The 15,923-nt window shown below is 38.9% G+C and overlaps 1 protein-coding gene across 1 annotated transcript; it reads left to right on the forward strand.

Moving 5' to 3' along the window:
• Positions 1–9,369: 9,369 nt before the first annotated feature.
• Positions 9,370–15,419, forward strand: heyl (hes related family bHLH transcription factor with YRPW motif like). Its single transcript, XM_084131070.1, has 5 exons — positions 9,370–9,743; positions 11,911–11,977; positions 12,277–12,360; positions 12,446–12,527; positions 14,319–15,419. The coding sequence occupies exons 1-5, from the start codon at positions 9,664–9,666 to the stop codon at positions 14,924–14,926; spliced, it is 921 nt and encodes a 306-aa protein (XP_083987196.1). The 5' UTR covers positions 9,370–9,663; the 3' UTR covers positions 14,927–15,419.
• Positions 15,420–15,923: the final 504 nt, after the last annotated feature.

Genomic DNA, 15,923 nt, shown 5'->3' on the forward strand with positions numbered 1-15,923 from the left:
AACGATTTCTTTAAAAGCAAATATCTTCCTTTGCTTTGAACTTTGAGCGTTGTAACTTTGCAGATGTTGTTTATGCTCAAACAGCAACATTACACACTGTAAAGTGAAATCATAATCAACCACCCCTTTATAAAGTAAACAGATATGCACGACATGCACATATTGAATAAGCTACCAAATAAGCCATTCCAGTAATCAACTATACTCAGATAAATATTGTTGTGGTTTGGTTTGTGATTGGCTGTTCATCAGTCCCAAACTGAACAACTAGCGCTAGCTCTCAGTTAGAATCTCTAGCTGATTATGTCAGGCGTAATTTAACATTAGCCCATCCTTTCAACAACACCTCCTGTCCTGAACACATAATCCTCTTCTTCTTGGAAAGCTAAACTTAGCTCTCTTTGGAATGCTATGACAGGTTTTCCAATGCAAAGTATTAGGACCATACATCTCAGATAAATGTCCACGTGTTTTGGTAATTTTTTTTAGCTTTAGAAGCAACTTCAAAAGGTAAAATCAAAACGCATGATACATTCACATTCTTTATTATAAAATCTATCCAATTCCAAGTTTTGTTAACACATCATTTATACATGGGCCAATATACCTCATAGTTATTACATTTATTTATTAAATTTAAATTGATAAATGTCATAAAAAATGCAACTGTTATTGACATAAAAAAATGCTAAAATTTTGATTTAGAATATGATTTAAAAGGATCTCCTAATCCTGTTAAAAATACAAGCTTCCAGGCTGTTTTATGATTGTAAGTGTTGGTCTAGCTGCAAATTTAACTTGTGAGTCTGTCTCTCTGATGAAGCTGGTTGACCAAGCAATGGTTAAGCATGGTCTTTCCATAGGCGTTAATAGCACAATGTTCATTGCGGCAGACAAATATTTTTGTGAATAATGAGTCTGTTATATAGAAAAGTTTGCAATGTAAATTAATGTTAATACTCTTGGTCCTGCCAATTTTACGAAGTGAGGATTTCATATGAATTTATTCAATGTGATTTGAATTGACACCATTTTTAGAAGAAGAAGTAAGCATGATTGTAGAAAATGTACAAATGAGATATAATAAGAATAAGCCCCAATTCGCCAAAACGTTTCAAATTTCAGCTAATTTAGCATAGTTTTAACTAGATTGCGAGTAAAAGAAGGGGCTGTTTACACGACACCATTTTCAATTAAAAACTTAGTACTTTTTATATGTTTGGGCCTCTCATTTACGCGACAACAACGTTTTGGGGACCTTAAAACGCAAACTTTTGAAAAAGGGTTTCAAGTGCAAGTTTTTATTTTATTTTATTTGTGAAACCGGTGACATCATGCGAATGCTTATTACGTGTTCAGTCTATAGCCGCGTAGTTTCTTTACAAAGTGACATCTCCAACTACTGGCCATGCATAATACAGCGTTTTCAATAGTTTTCACGGATCAGTGTGAACGGGATCATTTTTATAATGGTGTCGCCTGTATGTGAAAAATGTTTTTAGTACATTATTGTCATGTAAATGTACCCTTGGGTTAGGTAAAGTAAATAAGATGCAGGTTTTTGCACTGAAATACTGTGTGTGCAAAAGTTTAGAGAATTCACCTCCGAGTTGTAAATTACTTGAAAATTTAAACACAAAACCAAGAAGATATTTCAGCTACATAAAACATCCATTTTAACATAAACAGTGGTTGCAAGCGAATACCGAAGAGCATTTAGAGTAACATTGCCAAAACAATGCTGTGGCACTGGCTACGAGCACAAAATAAATTATTCTGACTTTCGTTTCTTCCCCTCCTCTTGCCCAGCTCATAAAAGATGGCGTAGTTCGTGTGATGTGGTTGACGATCTCAGTCAGAATGAACTGATTACCATGGAGCTGCAAATCCTTTGAGTCATGGCACACAGTGACATTCTTTAGACTCTTAAAAATAGAAACACTTCTCTTTTTTTACAGATTTGTTTTTCTCATTCGATGTCTGTGGGGCATCCTCTCTTAGTTTAGAGTCTCGAATCATAACCAGATCTTCTCTCTTTTCTCCACTTTCTCCTTTTCCTTCTGTTGTTGGAGCTTGTTTAATCTAGAGGAGAAAATTGGCTTAGCGTGGGAACGACTGAATTCTTTGGGGATAGGTTTTGTTGTTTTTGAGTGTTTTTCCCCCCCTTTTTCAAGTCAGAAAAAGTATGAGCTTGTGCCAAAACCTCATAAAGTAAGATAAAAAAATAAAAAAAATGAGAGAGGCAGGCCACAACACCATGACAAAGATAGGGCCTGCCTACCGCTCAAGAGCTTTACAAATGACAATCTTTAGGAGGAATAAAGAGAGATGGAGCAAGAACGAGAGGGAGGAGGACAACATTTGGAGGGAGAAGAAAAAAAGGGAAAGAAATGTGGATGGGTTGGGGGGAGAAGGGGAGGAAACATTCCCCTGGCCACATTAAAGACAAAAAAAGAAAACAAACAGAAAAACATGTCTGACATGAAGACGCTGGTTTCTGTGGCGACAGACAATGGCTGCTTGTGGCCTAGTGAGGCCTACCCGGCCCGTCTGGGCACCGGCACCAGCGAGAGTTACCGCAGTCAGGCCCGCTATCGGGGGCTCGGCGCTGTGGGAAAACAGCTTGAAAGGGACCTCGCTCTTAGCCACAAAGGGCCCTTTCTGCTTCCTCTTGTTGGCTTTTGCCCTTCTTATTTATCTTTTGGGAGCCGGATGAGGCGGGCATGACTGCGTGAGTAAACAGTGTTGCTGTCTTCCTCTGGCAGAGATGGAGGGTGGAGGCCGCCTTACTCGCTGCCTGAAATCGTAGGCCTTTTGATAGCAGGAGACGCCGGCTGTCGCTCTGTCATCATGAACGTGTAAATCATGGTAACACGACCTTTCAGTGACTGGATGGGACCACTGCTACTACATTTTTTGCAGCATATACATGCATAGTTAGTTACATAACTTTGGTCACACTTAAGCCTTGTTCAGACTGTCAGTCAAAATCCGATTTTGTGCATATCCGATTGAAATCCGATCAGATTTAGCAAGTGTGAACGACAAAAAATCACATGAAATGCATTTTTTACAAATCTGTTTCGAGCTACACTCGTATGAGGCTTGAAATCCAAAACGCATTTCTAGAAATCCATTTCAGTCTGACTGCTCTGATTGGATTTCGCGTAGTTTACTTTCTCACGCCACGTAAAATGTAATTGTCAGACGCTGTTATAGGAAACATGCTGAAAGTTGCTGCAGACACAAGGTTGTGTTGTGCCAGACGAGCAGAAAATGACAATATAACGGTGACGTGTTTTGAGACGACAGCGCGGAATAAAGCCGCTGAAACAGCCTCCTACGTTTCTGCCAATGCCTCATAAGTCGCAGTAGCTAGTCCAGCGCGGCGGCCACGCATTGTCATGTTGTAAATAACATCTGTATTGCAAACCCCTCCATGTTGCGGTTGTTGTTGTTGTTTTTGGCATATACCTACCAACGTCATTGAAACCAATGCCGATATTCCGGAAAACGAAAGAGTGGCATGGGACACACAAATTGGATCTGAAAAGTTGCAATACACAATGTGGACGTCAATAATTTTACTCATCACAAACTCGATGGGAGGGTGCTTGGTGGTAGTGGGGGAGGGGCATGAGAGTTGTAAACATACAATGTTTTGGCTAAGTCCCCTCAATCTGCCAGACTTGCCGACTGCAGCTTTAATAAAATAACTTCGCTACTGAATTGCTACGTTATATTACTCAGCAAGGAGGTTGTAACATTGCTGTTTTTGAAGTAATTAAACTCACAGCTTTATTGCTAGTAGAGAGAAGCTGCACAGAAGCAGGTAATTCACACAAACACATCTTTCTCTCTCGACAGACTAATTCATTCAAATAAATGTTTTAATTAAATCAAATAAATGTAGTCTTAACGCACTGTTTTATCTCTACAGTATGTCTGATTTAAAGCGGAGAGACCCTCACAGTCAAATTTAGTGCTGCAAAAATCATTAACAGCTTTAACTTGGCAAAATGACCATGGTTAAGAGGGATAATCCATGACTAGCAGTGCATTAAATGATTTGAATGCACTATGCGGAGGTTCTTTGCCTCAACGTATATGCAAATAATGCACAGCCATGGATAATCCCTTACTTATATAAAGAATAATTAGGCTACATAATTAAAAAAAAAAAAAATAGAAAACATAGTTATAAAAACTTTAAATCTATAAAGAGATGAATGAATTTTCATGTGATTGCAAGCATACCGTAGAGGCTCCGCCTCAATACCACGATCAGTTGTGACATGTGTCATGCATTCAGGGCATTTGTTCTTGAGGACACATGTCCATGAATATACACAGATTCATGCAATGCGACCTGTGTCATTTGTGGGCTTTAAAGTGGGCAGGCCTCAGTGTCTGGCATTCCTCTCGTGGCTGGAGGAGAGATAAGTCCCTGTGGGATTTGCCAGCGCTTGCAGTGGGGCCTCAGCTCTCCAACACTCAGAGAGCCAAATGAAAAGGAACATCAAAACACGGGCTGATTTTGGGGTCAGCCGCTGAGATTTACACATAAAGGGAGGAAAGTCGTGCAAGATGTGGTAGAGCATGTGGGCGTGTGGGTGTGTGTGTGTCAGCATGAATTAATACACGATTACCGCTTGAGGAAGAGCTTGTGAGCTTGTCTGGCTGCTGTCATTTGGCAGTAACATTTAATATGCAAGTTGCACATTAACTTGCGTGTGTGTGTGTGTGTTTGTGCGTGTGACTCTGACTCGACTGTATGTGAAAAACGGAAAGCAGGCGGTCGTGTGTGTGTGTGTGCATGCTCTTCTTTCTATGAGAGAATCGTAAAAATATGAGCTTGTTAATTTCAATTGTGGAGCTGTTCTTGTTGTGGTGAAGAGGGAGGGCTTTGCAAAAGCACTGAAGTGGCCAACCAAGAGCGTAAGAAGCCGCTTTGCTCAATACCAGCGTTCGCTTTGTTCTCTGGCTCTTGTTCTCAGTTTTCCCCCTTCAAACTATTTTTACAGATCAACTTATTTATTTACTTAATTCCCCCTGTTGCTCTCATCCATTTTCCACTGTGATTTTCCCCCCTTAATTTGTCATCAGTGGAGGAAGTGTGCCATGACAAAGATCAAAAACCAAGAGGAAGAGGAGGAGAAAGGGGGAGAAGCGAAGGATGCAGAAAAATCTTGAAAAAGAAAAACAATCAGAACGGAGAATGAGAAGAAAGCTCGGCTTTGAAGCGGGTGGACAACAAAAATAACAGCAGAGACACGGCGAAAGGCCCGATTTTCTCTCGAGCTCCTTTCTTCTTGCTTTCTGGAAATGAGATCCAGACCCGAATAAAAGAGGGATTGGTAATGAAAGGAGATGGAGTCGGGGGAGGATGGAGGGATAAAGGGATCTCTTACACTCATTTTGACTCACACATCAAACCATAAGCCTCCCGCGACGGTCAAATGCCACACGTCCGCTCTCTGCTAATTGCTGCCACCATCCATCTCTAAAAGAAGGAGGAGAGAGGAGACTTTTGAACAAGAACATGCGTTTTATGCGGCTCACACCCTGGGAAAACTCATGGACAGACGCACACATGCATGTACAGCAGCCCCAAAAAGTATTTGGACACTCAATTGACACTTAGAAAAAGCATGCTTTTTTGAAATCATAATAAAGCATGAAACCAAGTGGCAAACCAACTCTTTTTTCAGTGGATGTATGAAGTCATTTTAAACATTTTTCAGGGTGAAAGTAGAGTTACTGTGTAGTGCAGATACATTACTGTTTTATTGTGTGGGCTAAGAAATGAATGAAATGTACTCATCTTAAGAGTCTTCTGTCAAATTATTCAAGTGAATTGATTCATCCTAAACAGTTCTCTTTGTCTCCTAGCATTGTTGCAACACAGTGAATCAGTTCGTTTAGGTATTTCTTTCATATGTAGCATAAAAAAAACTTTGCTTTATTCTAGTGAATAAATTCACCCACAATGGTTCTGTCTTTCTCGTGTAGCATTGAAAAGTCCAGTTTGCTTGAACTGTTTTACGTGTAAATGAATAAATTGAGATAAATGTAAAAAAATTAAAATAATACTCACTGTTTTATGTAAATTAGTTTTTATTTTGAGGCTGTATTTGGTATAAATTTACCTTTTTGATACTGTCACCTAATTGAGACTGCTCTTTCGTTCAAAACCCCTCATTGTTTTTGTATCAGCAAAATTATGGTTCCCAAATAAATAAAAAATTATATAATTGGACAGTTATATTTTTATATTTGAAAAAACATATTGTGAAAAAGTACACTTTAGCATGATTTAAAAGAGTACTTATTCCAGAAGTAATATACTTCAAAAAATATATATTGAAATGTGAGCTAAATGTAATGTTTAATCAATAACACAGTTAAAATTACAATCATGCACTTTACGTGTGATTTAGCATGTTGGTCAGAATAAGTGGACTTCTTTAAAGCACGACAAAAGATTATTACAATTATTTCGAATGTACTTCAGAGAGTAAAACTTTTAATCTGACATTATCACAACGTGCACTTTTCAAAAGTGTTCTTGCATGAGTTAAGAAGTCAAGAAACTGTACTCTCTTCAAGTACACTTAAGTGGCCTTTTATTTGATTAATATATTTTAAATGTTTTTTTTAAAAATATACTTTTAAGATTGGAAATACACTACAAATGCACATTCAATACAATTAAGCACACTTCTTTTTCTCAATGGCCTTTAGGTACAGTAACATCATTGTAGTTAGCTTCTTTTTGCTTGTTACTTATAGCTTACTACTTTTTCAAAACAACAGCTCGACTGGAATTGTAATTAACTTGTAAGCTACAGTTTTAATTAGCTTCCTCAACACTGCCTGGAATAGTTCATCACTATGAAAATGTTCCACTAACATCTGATAACCCATAAGTGTTTAAACACAGTTTTGTCTTCGTTCTGAACAGCGTATCTGTTGTTTTTTTTTATTCTTCTTGGGGTCACCCCACCTAGATGTAATTGCATCATCCAACACAATTGCACTGGCACGAACATATACACACTAGGAAACGTATATAATTGCATACGGCCCCATGGAATCAAAGCAGCAGGCTAACAGGAAGGCAGAGGGTGGGTCGGGTATTGTGTGATGCAGGGCATGCTGCTGCGGCTCTTGGGTCAGTAAGGTACCGTTCCTGACAGCAAACTCCTGCCAGGCGCTTGTAATTCGAATTACCATGGCTACTCTCGCCCTAAGGTTTCCCACGGTATAGTGGATGGGGGTGAACATGTACGTGCTTAGCACTATATAGTGTGAAGTGAAAAGTTTCTTTTGAAAATGCAGCGTGTCCGACATGAGAAACCGTGATGCTGTCATCCTTGAGGAGATCCTCTGTTCAGACACTCAGTGGCTAAATCCTCTCTTAACCTCTCTTCATCTCTACCCAGAGGGCATCAGTTCATGGTCACTATCAGAGCTGCTTTGTCCCTCAGACTCAGGGACGTAACTAACACAGAGACTAAGATTAGTGGTCAAGTAATATGTTTATTAACATTGCATTCTGTAACGCTTTATATTGATGGTCCCTTTTGAACATTCTGTTGACTGCAAGTAACTTTGCAACACGTCAACTAACTCTCATTAGAGTATTAGACTGTCGGCTAAATATCTTCTAAATCTTTATTTTGATGCTCCACAACAGACTATAAGTAACTTTGCAAATACATGTCAACTTATTCTAACCCTAACCTTATGCTAATACTCTACTAACACTCTAAGTAGACACAGGTGCAATGTTGCTTCAACAGAATGTGTTAAAGGGACCATCAAAATGAAGTGAAACAGTTGATTCTTAAAGGTGAAGTGGGTAAATCTGTCACTAGCACTAGCAAACAGAATTGCAATAATAACAATAGCTTCCCTAACAGATTGAACAAATAATCCCGCCTCAAACTCTGCTGTGTAGATGCTACAAAAAACAGATCCTGAACGCAATGGTATTTGGATACAAAAAGTATTTGGACACAACCACACTCAAAAAGCACTTTCAGAAACCAGCGGGTGCTGCAGTGATTTTAGTCGATGTATAAAGGCACAGAGTGAATTTTCACAGAGTAACCACATAGTTTATCACACTGAGAATGAACGTTTGAGTGTTCGTGTGAACAATATATGCACTACTGTTTGAAAGTTTTGGATCAATAACTTTTTTTTATGAAAGACACTTTTATTCAGCAAAGATGCATTAAATTGATCTAAAGTGGAAGTAAATGTATTTATACTGTTGCAAAAGATTTCTTTTTCAAATAAATGCAGTTTATTTGAACTTTCTATGCATCAAAGAATCCTGGGGAAAAAAAGTTAAAAGCAGCACAGATGTTTTCAACATTGATGATAATAAGAAAGGTTTCTTGAGCAGCAAATCTCAGCATATTAGAATGATTTCTGAAGGATCATGTGACACTGAAGACTAAAGTAATGATGCTGAAAATTCAGCTTTGACATGACAGGAATAAAACACACATGCTCAAATCAAAATCAAATAGAATGTGTCCAAGTACTTTAAATTCAGATGTATTCTTTATTTAATTTAAAGAAAACTATTTTAAATTAAAGAAAGCAGAAGCTCACTTTTTAAGCAAAACATTTTAAAAAAAAATTAAGTATGAAACAATAGAGACAATTTCTGGTTATCAAATGTTAGTGAAACTCATAACACCTGTGTGAACTACATACACTAAAAATCACTTCCACACCAATTAGGTAAAAGTAATTGCAAAAATGTCTAGAAAAGTTTTAACATCATTTATTTGCAGACTTGATTTGATATTTTGTATCTAACACTATGACACCCATAGAGCTTTAAGTGTGGCTTAAGTGCCCATATACTTTTTTGGCGCCACTGTATGTGTGCATGTGGGTCGAAATCCAAGACACTATTCCCACAGCGTTCTTCCTATTGTCCTGGGAGAGAGGGAGGCGAACTAATTAAAAAGAGTGGAAGAGAGGAGACAGAGAGAAACAGAGACAGAAGAAAGGAGGGGGGGGGGGGGGGGGGGTAAAGATAGAGCAAGATGAGACAGTGGAGAGAAGAGGCTAATTGAAAGGAGAGAAATGACAGAGAGAGAGAAAGAAAGAAGGGAGGGCTGATGAGGGGCTGGGAGGGAGGGAGCGTGGGAGGGTAAGGAAGAGGGAGCCAAAACTGGCAACTTTTCCAAAGTGCCCAAGTTCAGTCACTTGTGCTGTTGCAACAGAGAGCAAGAAGACGAGTGTAGCCAGGGTGACCGAGTGTTAGAAAAAGGCAAGAAAAGTGAGAGAAGACAGAAGGACTGTCATTCTCTGGCTTCAAGTCTAGATATGTCAAAACACGGCAACACATAAACGCAGAAACAAGGACCAGACTTAGCAAGAGAGGTCTAATAAAGACTCCCAAGCAGCGTGCTTGTGTTGTGGACGGAGGATAGGGGGAGAAATAGAGGAGAAGAAGGTGGAGAGGAAAAAAGGGAAACAGGGAGGGGCGTGCTCGCATTAGAAGGTGGCTGCTTTCCTTACTGTTGCATTTGAAGGACAGAGGAGGAATCCATCATCTGAGATCATCTCGACTGGACCACACGTCTCCATCGCTCCATCGATTCAACCTCCCCTCGCAGGGATAGAGGTGTGGCGATGAAGAGACCTCATGACTACAGTTCCCCGGACTCGGACACAGACGAACTGATCGATGTCGGACAGGAGGACAGCTACTGGTGAGGACCTGGCGTGTATAATGTGCTCAGTGGCGATGACATGGGTATATATAGCTGTCAGTCGCTCTACATGTAGAGCTCACACTGCAGCTCAGAAAGTATAAACGTGATATGTATGATACGTTTAAGTTTTATTCTAAATTTCCAAGCGACATCTCTTTACAGTGCCAAAATTGCAGCTTTGATGGTCAAAATGCAAGGTGTTTTTTTGATAGCTGTCTATGGGCGTTCAGGGTTTATCATGCACTCTGCTGTTTATAACAAGATATGAAATGTTTAACATTCATACAATGAGCTATACAAATGCTGTATGTTTTTATTAAATTTGTTGGCATTTGCCATATGCAATTCTGCTAATTTGGCCATTTTAATGTGTCTTTTACACATTACATGTGTTTACTATACTAGTATTAAATTATGCATAATTACTAGCAACTAAAACTAAGCCAAACTTTTTATTTTAAGGTGTCCGTGTTACAGTGTAATTATGCATTTAAGTACTGTGTAATAATAATTAACTACATGTACTTACTATAGGGTTAGGATTAGGATTGGGGTTTGATTTAGGATTAGTTGCATGTAATTATGCATAATTTATAGTTATTACTACATTAACTACATGTAACGTGCAACAAGGACACTAAAACAAGATGTTACCTCAAACTCTAACCCTAAATTTATATAAGTTTATATATGAAGAGTTCAGATGCAAAAGCCTGTAAGTGCCATCTGAAATTTTCTTCTAGAATGATCATTTTTATCAAGCTTGTATATTTAAGTTCAGTAATTTCACTTAAATGGCAATGAAGATTACCTATTAGTTGTCATTTAAGTGAAATTACTGAACTTAAATATACGAGCTTGATAAAAATGATCATTCTAGAAGAAAATTTCAGATGGCACTTAGAGGCTTTTGCATCTGAACTCTTCATATGTACTTATTGGTAATTCATATTACTCAGTACTTATTTGTGTAATTACACTGTAACAAGGACACCTTAAAATAAAGTGTGACCACAATTTCTTTTTTATTGTGCTATCTGTGTTTTTCATGATGCATCAGTATTCAGCCAGAGGATGCATGTGGTGACAGTGAAGACACGTCGAACAAACGTTTGAGAAAACATCAAATTGCTAATATTACAACAAATATTCTACAGAAACCGTCTTGTTATTGTCCCTCCCTAATTTAAATGGACATTGACACACTGAAGCGCACACCAAGTCACCAGAGCGCAATGACACAGGAGTTAATGTGAGCGGACATGCACGTTGTCAAAATCACAAATAGGGCCTCTGTCAAGCAGGACGGCTGATAGGGGCCCATTACGATCTTATTTGACACTGTTGAGACGTGTATCTTTCTATTGCTGTGCCACTGATAAGCATAAAGCTCAGCATGCTTTTTCCTTCTCTGTCCGTTTGCATTTTTCTCTCAGTCATTTCGTCTTTTTGATATTTCAGTAAAGCTGCGACACAAATCAAGTGCAGACAGAAGACGCACGCAGCTGCCATTTGGTCCTTTTGAATTCCAACCGTTTCTCATCTTATTGCCTTTGAAAACTCTCATCCAGAATGCAAAAGCTCTACAGTGTCTATACAAGAGTTTATTCCTGTAACTAATTTTCTTTCCCTGACTCTTTCCCTCTAAACAAACGGAATGTTTGTGAATAAGCCTCTTAATGTTAAAAGGAGTTACAATAATGTGATATAATAATAATAGTTATGCGTGAAAGTAAAAGCAAAAACAAACAGAGTCATTCTGCTGGCAGAGCAGAGTGCCCATGCAAACCAGATCCACATTGAAGGATAATACAGAGTACTGATGTGCTCAAAGAGCATGCAAAAGCCACTATTTCATTCTGCCCTGCGGGTATGTAATCATCGTGTCTTTTGAGCTTAAAAAGAAATGCTTTCGTACGACGCGAAAATCATAACATATCTGCCATCTGACAATAATGTCCAAAAACGCGTTAAACCAAAATAATCTTGTTTTCTGTTTACCCCGGCGCTCCCGTGTCTAGCTGTGCCCAAAGACAAATTAGATTGGGTTTGATGATGTGCAACAGCGTTTCTGCGTTGTATTAAGTACAGTAATGACAACAATATGCATTGACATCAAAGCTTTAATCTGTCCCCTTCCCCGCTCGCTCTTTCTCTTGCTCAGCCCTGTCACTGGGTCCATGTCTCCAGGCAGTACCTCACAGATCCTGGCGCGCAAGAAGAGAAGAGGGGTGAGTTTACGTCAATCCAGCTCTGTTTTTCCCCTGCTTGTTCAAGAACAGACCAAATGTATCATTCATATATGATCTCTTCTGGAAATGCCTCTCTGCAGCAACATGCATTTTTACAGTTTGAGCCCTCTTGTCTGACTTTGATTTGTGTTTTCCTATTTTGACTTGTTATTTTTTCCAAAATCTGATATTAAGAATGCTGTGACTAGGCCTCGGCCACAAAAATAATTCGGTTAGCAAAATGCTTTCCACTGCGAATCGTCGTTCTGTCTTTAAATTGATTCCGCTGGATTCCTCAGATAATTGAGAAGAGGCGCAGGGACAGGATCAACCACAGTCTGTCAGAGCTCAGGAGACTCGTGCCCAGTGCCTTCGAGAAACAGGTAAGACGATCAGACTGGCTCAGTTTTGAGTTTTTGGTTCAACAAAATTGTAATAAAAACCAGCACCTTCTCCCCTTCTGCCCAGGGCTCCTCTAAACTGGAGAAGGCTGAGATTCTTCAGATGACAGTGGATCATCTGAAACTGCTTCATGCCATGGGCGGCAAAGGTGAGAGAAGATATGGAGCAAGAAATTTCAGTTGCACTCTATTTCACAGTACGTGTACTTACAGTGTGCTTACCTAAGAAAGTACGGGGTAATATAAGGTAACTACAGGGGTTAAGGTTAGGTTTAGGGGTAGGTTCAGAGTTAGTACCTAGTTATTACCCAGTTATTGCAATTACTATAATAAGTACATAGTATGTACATGGGGACTGTAAAATAAAGTGCTACCGAAATTTCAGAAGAGCTTTCATTACAGTATATTGCTATTGCTCATACTTTGGGTTATGGATTTGAACACGCCCCTAACCTCAATTATTCAACTTAAAGGGATAAAAATGAAAATTCTGTTATCATTTACTCACCCTCAAGTTGTTCCAAACCTGTATGAATTTATTTCTTCTGCTGAACACAAAAATATAACCAAACAATTGATGGATCCCATTTACTTCCATAGTATACTAGGGGTGTAACAATACCCTAATTTCACGATTCGATACATATCACGATACTGAACTCACGATACGATATTATTGCGATATTCTAAGACATATAATAAAAGGTTAAGAAAAAATGTACTGTTGATTAAATGCTAAATTTGATATAACATTGTGGGTGTAAATGAATAGGCTTAGACAATGGTGACACCAGAATAAATATATTCATGATTCTGAACCTGAAAATACAGAATTATTTTAGACAAATATGCTTGCACTCTGTCACTGGCTAGATATATTTAAAATAATGTAGGCCACTTTTTACTGGTAACATAAGACTTATAACATAAGCATTATCAGGACCCACTAATATTCCCCCATTATTATACATTATATTCAACATAATATATTGTAGTTTAATGTAGTACTGACTCTGAAAACCAATTTTTTCTCACAGGGTAATTTTTATTTTGGGTGAACTATCCACGATACATATTGTCACTATCCACAATACATATTGTTGCATTTTTGTATTGCGATATATTGTGACACAATATATTGTTACACCCCTATAGTATACTATGGAAGTCAATAGGCCCTGGGCCTGTTTGGTTATCCATATTCTTCAAAATATCTTTTTGGGGGATTCAGGGACCCCCAGGGGGTCGGAAAGGACCCCTAGGGTGTTCCTGTGAAATTTCAGAAAGAAAGAAAAATGTCAAATTTGCAGAATTCGATTTTTTTTCTGCTTTGTAAAGAAATGATTAAGATTAATCACAACTGCCTTATTCTATTCTACAGATACTATTTTGTTCTGTTTTATTACAGTGACAACATAAACAATTATTTAATTGAAGAAACAAAATGTTGTTTTTGTAATATCATGTTAAATATTGTTTTCACAATATACACTAATGTTTTTTTAAAGAAGTTTCTTATGGTCTTGTGCAAAATACAGTAAAAACTAAAATATTGTGAGACAAGTTAAATAGTCAAATAGTGTGATTTATTACAAAGCTGAATTTTCAGCAATATAACTAGACTTCAGTGTCACATGATCCTTCAGAAATCATTCTAATATACTGATTTGCTGCTCAAGAAATATTTCTTATTATTATCAGTGTTGAAAAGTCCTTACATTCACTTCTGATCAATTTAATGCATCCTTGCTGAATAAAAGTAAAAAATTCCTTTCCTGACCACAAACTTTTGAAAAGCATTTATAGCTGCTTTTATATTTTAGGAAGGAGTTTCCTCCATCATTATAACTGTGGGTCCTCCTTGGCATCAAAAAGTCTGAAAATTCCTGCTTTATTGTATGTATTTCTCAAACAGAACATTTAAGTGTTCTCTCTCCTAGGCTACTTTGATGCTCGTGCTCTGGCAGTGGACTACAGGACTTTGGGCTTTCGGGAGTGTGTTGGGGAGGTGGTGAGATACCTCAGCTCTCTGGAGGGGGTTGAATCCTCAGACCCCATCGGCGCGCGCCTGGTGTCCCACCTCAGCCACTGTGCCAGTGAGCTGGACCCTGTCCTCCAGAGCTCCACCGCTCTGCCTTTTCCTCCCTGGCCCTGGCACTCCTTCCCTCAGCTAGCAGCCACCTCGTCTCCAGTCACATCTACCCCCTTTCCCCCAAACGCCCGTCGGGATATGCCCCCCCATGCCACCGCCGCCATGCTCGGCTACCCTACAGCGGCCCTGCGAATGGGATCTTTGGGCACCCAGGGGGCGATAATGAGTCAAGCGCTGACCCCGGTGCGTCGACTGCCCTCTATCCCCGGCCATCCTCACAGACTTCAACAGCACTCACCTGACGGACACACAATCCCATCCTCCTCCTCATCTTCCTCCAACTCCTCCCCTCCCCAGATTTCCTTCAGACCCTTTGCCCCTCTGGGGTCTCCAGCCCCAGGTCGCACCTCCAGTAAGTCCGCACAGGCCTGGGGCACAGAAATCGGGGCGTTCTGAATCAGCATTACGGAGGAATGTTTGACAGTCTGAAAGGACAAATAAATCTTGGTCATTTGAACTTATTTACCACCTTTAAAAGGAACTACAAAGCATTGGACAATTCAAATTAAAATGTTTATTCAGTACCATCTACTATTCCAACTCAAATGACATTTAGAAATAAGAAAAAAAGTCTGATTATGTTTACAGAGACAAATAGGAGGGAAATTAAATGGACTGTATAAACCAAGTCAAAGGTAAATGCAACTCTCTGAGAGACTAGATGTGATAATTGAAATGCTCAAAGCAATTCGGTGCTTTGAACTTGGATTTTGAGATCCAGATACTGGAATTTTCTAGAACTCTGATCTTTTTTTATCTTTTTTTTATATTAGTGTATTTGTTTACTCTGTCATTTATACATTAATTTGCTATGGATTCTGACATGATATATCATATTTTTGAGATGGAAATGCTTGAGGAAATTACATAAAGAGAAATGTGCCTTATGAAAAAAGCGTTCCTCTTCTTCTCTTAATTGTGTGTGCAAGTACATTGACCTTCCAGAAGATGGCAGCACTAGAGCAAATCATTAAAGGAATAGTTCACTTAAAGGGGCATTCCACCCATAGGAACATTGTTTTTTATTGAAAGTGGGTCATATATTTAGTCGAAATGTAAAACAAATTTTGAATTTGGTGCCTTCGTGACCGAGGAAAGACAAAAAATAACTTCAGGACGCATTTGTATGAAAGACAACAACTCCGACAATGCACCACATTGCACAGCTCCGCAAGCCACTCCCACTAATCCAGAACAGCGCATATCTGCATATAAGACAAATCACTCTTCCGTCTACAAGGCTAGCTACCACCAGAGCTTGAAATTCATTTCACACAAAATGTCTAGTTAGTTGGCGAACTCATTAGTGCATTACTCCTTGTTTTTATTTCTTTCGAAAAGGTGAATTATTGTATGGTAAGTTACCTGGATGTTCAGTCAGAACATATGCGGT

This window comes from Abramis brama (assembly GCF_963993115.1).
Source record: "Abramis brama genome assembly, chromosome: 12".
Classification (NCBI taxonomy): domain Eukaryota; kingdom Metazoa; phylum Chordata; class Actinopteri; order Cypriniformes; family Leuciscidae; genus Abramis; species Abramis brama.

Excerpts from the sequence above, each read along its gene's own strand:
- heyl (XM_084131070.1), top strand. The coding sequence starts at position 9,664 with ATGAAGAGACCTCATGACTACAGTTCCCCGGACTCGGACACAGACGAA. Across the intron at positions 9,744-11,910 it reads GGACAGGAGGACAGCTACTG|CCCTGTCACTGGGTCCATGT; the intron begins GTGAGGACCTGG and ends TCTCTTGCTCAG. Across the intron at positions 12,528-14,318 it reads TCATGCCATGGGCGGCAAAG|GCTACTTTGATGCTCGTGCT; the intron begins GTGAGAGAAGAT and ends TCTCTCTCCTAG.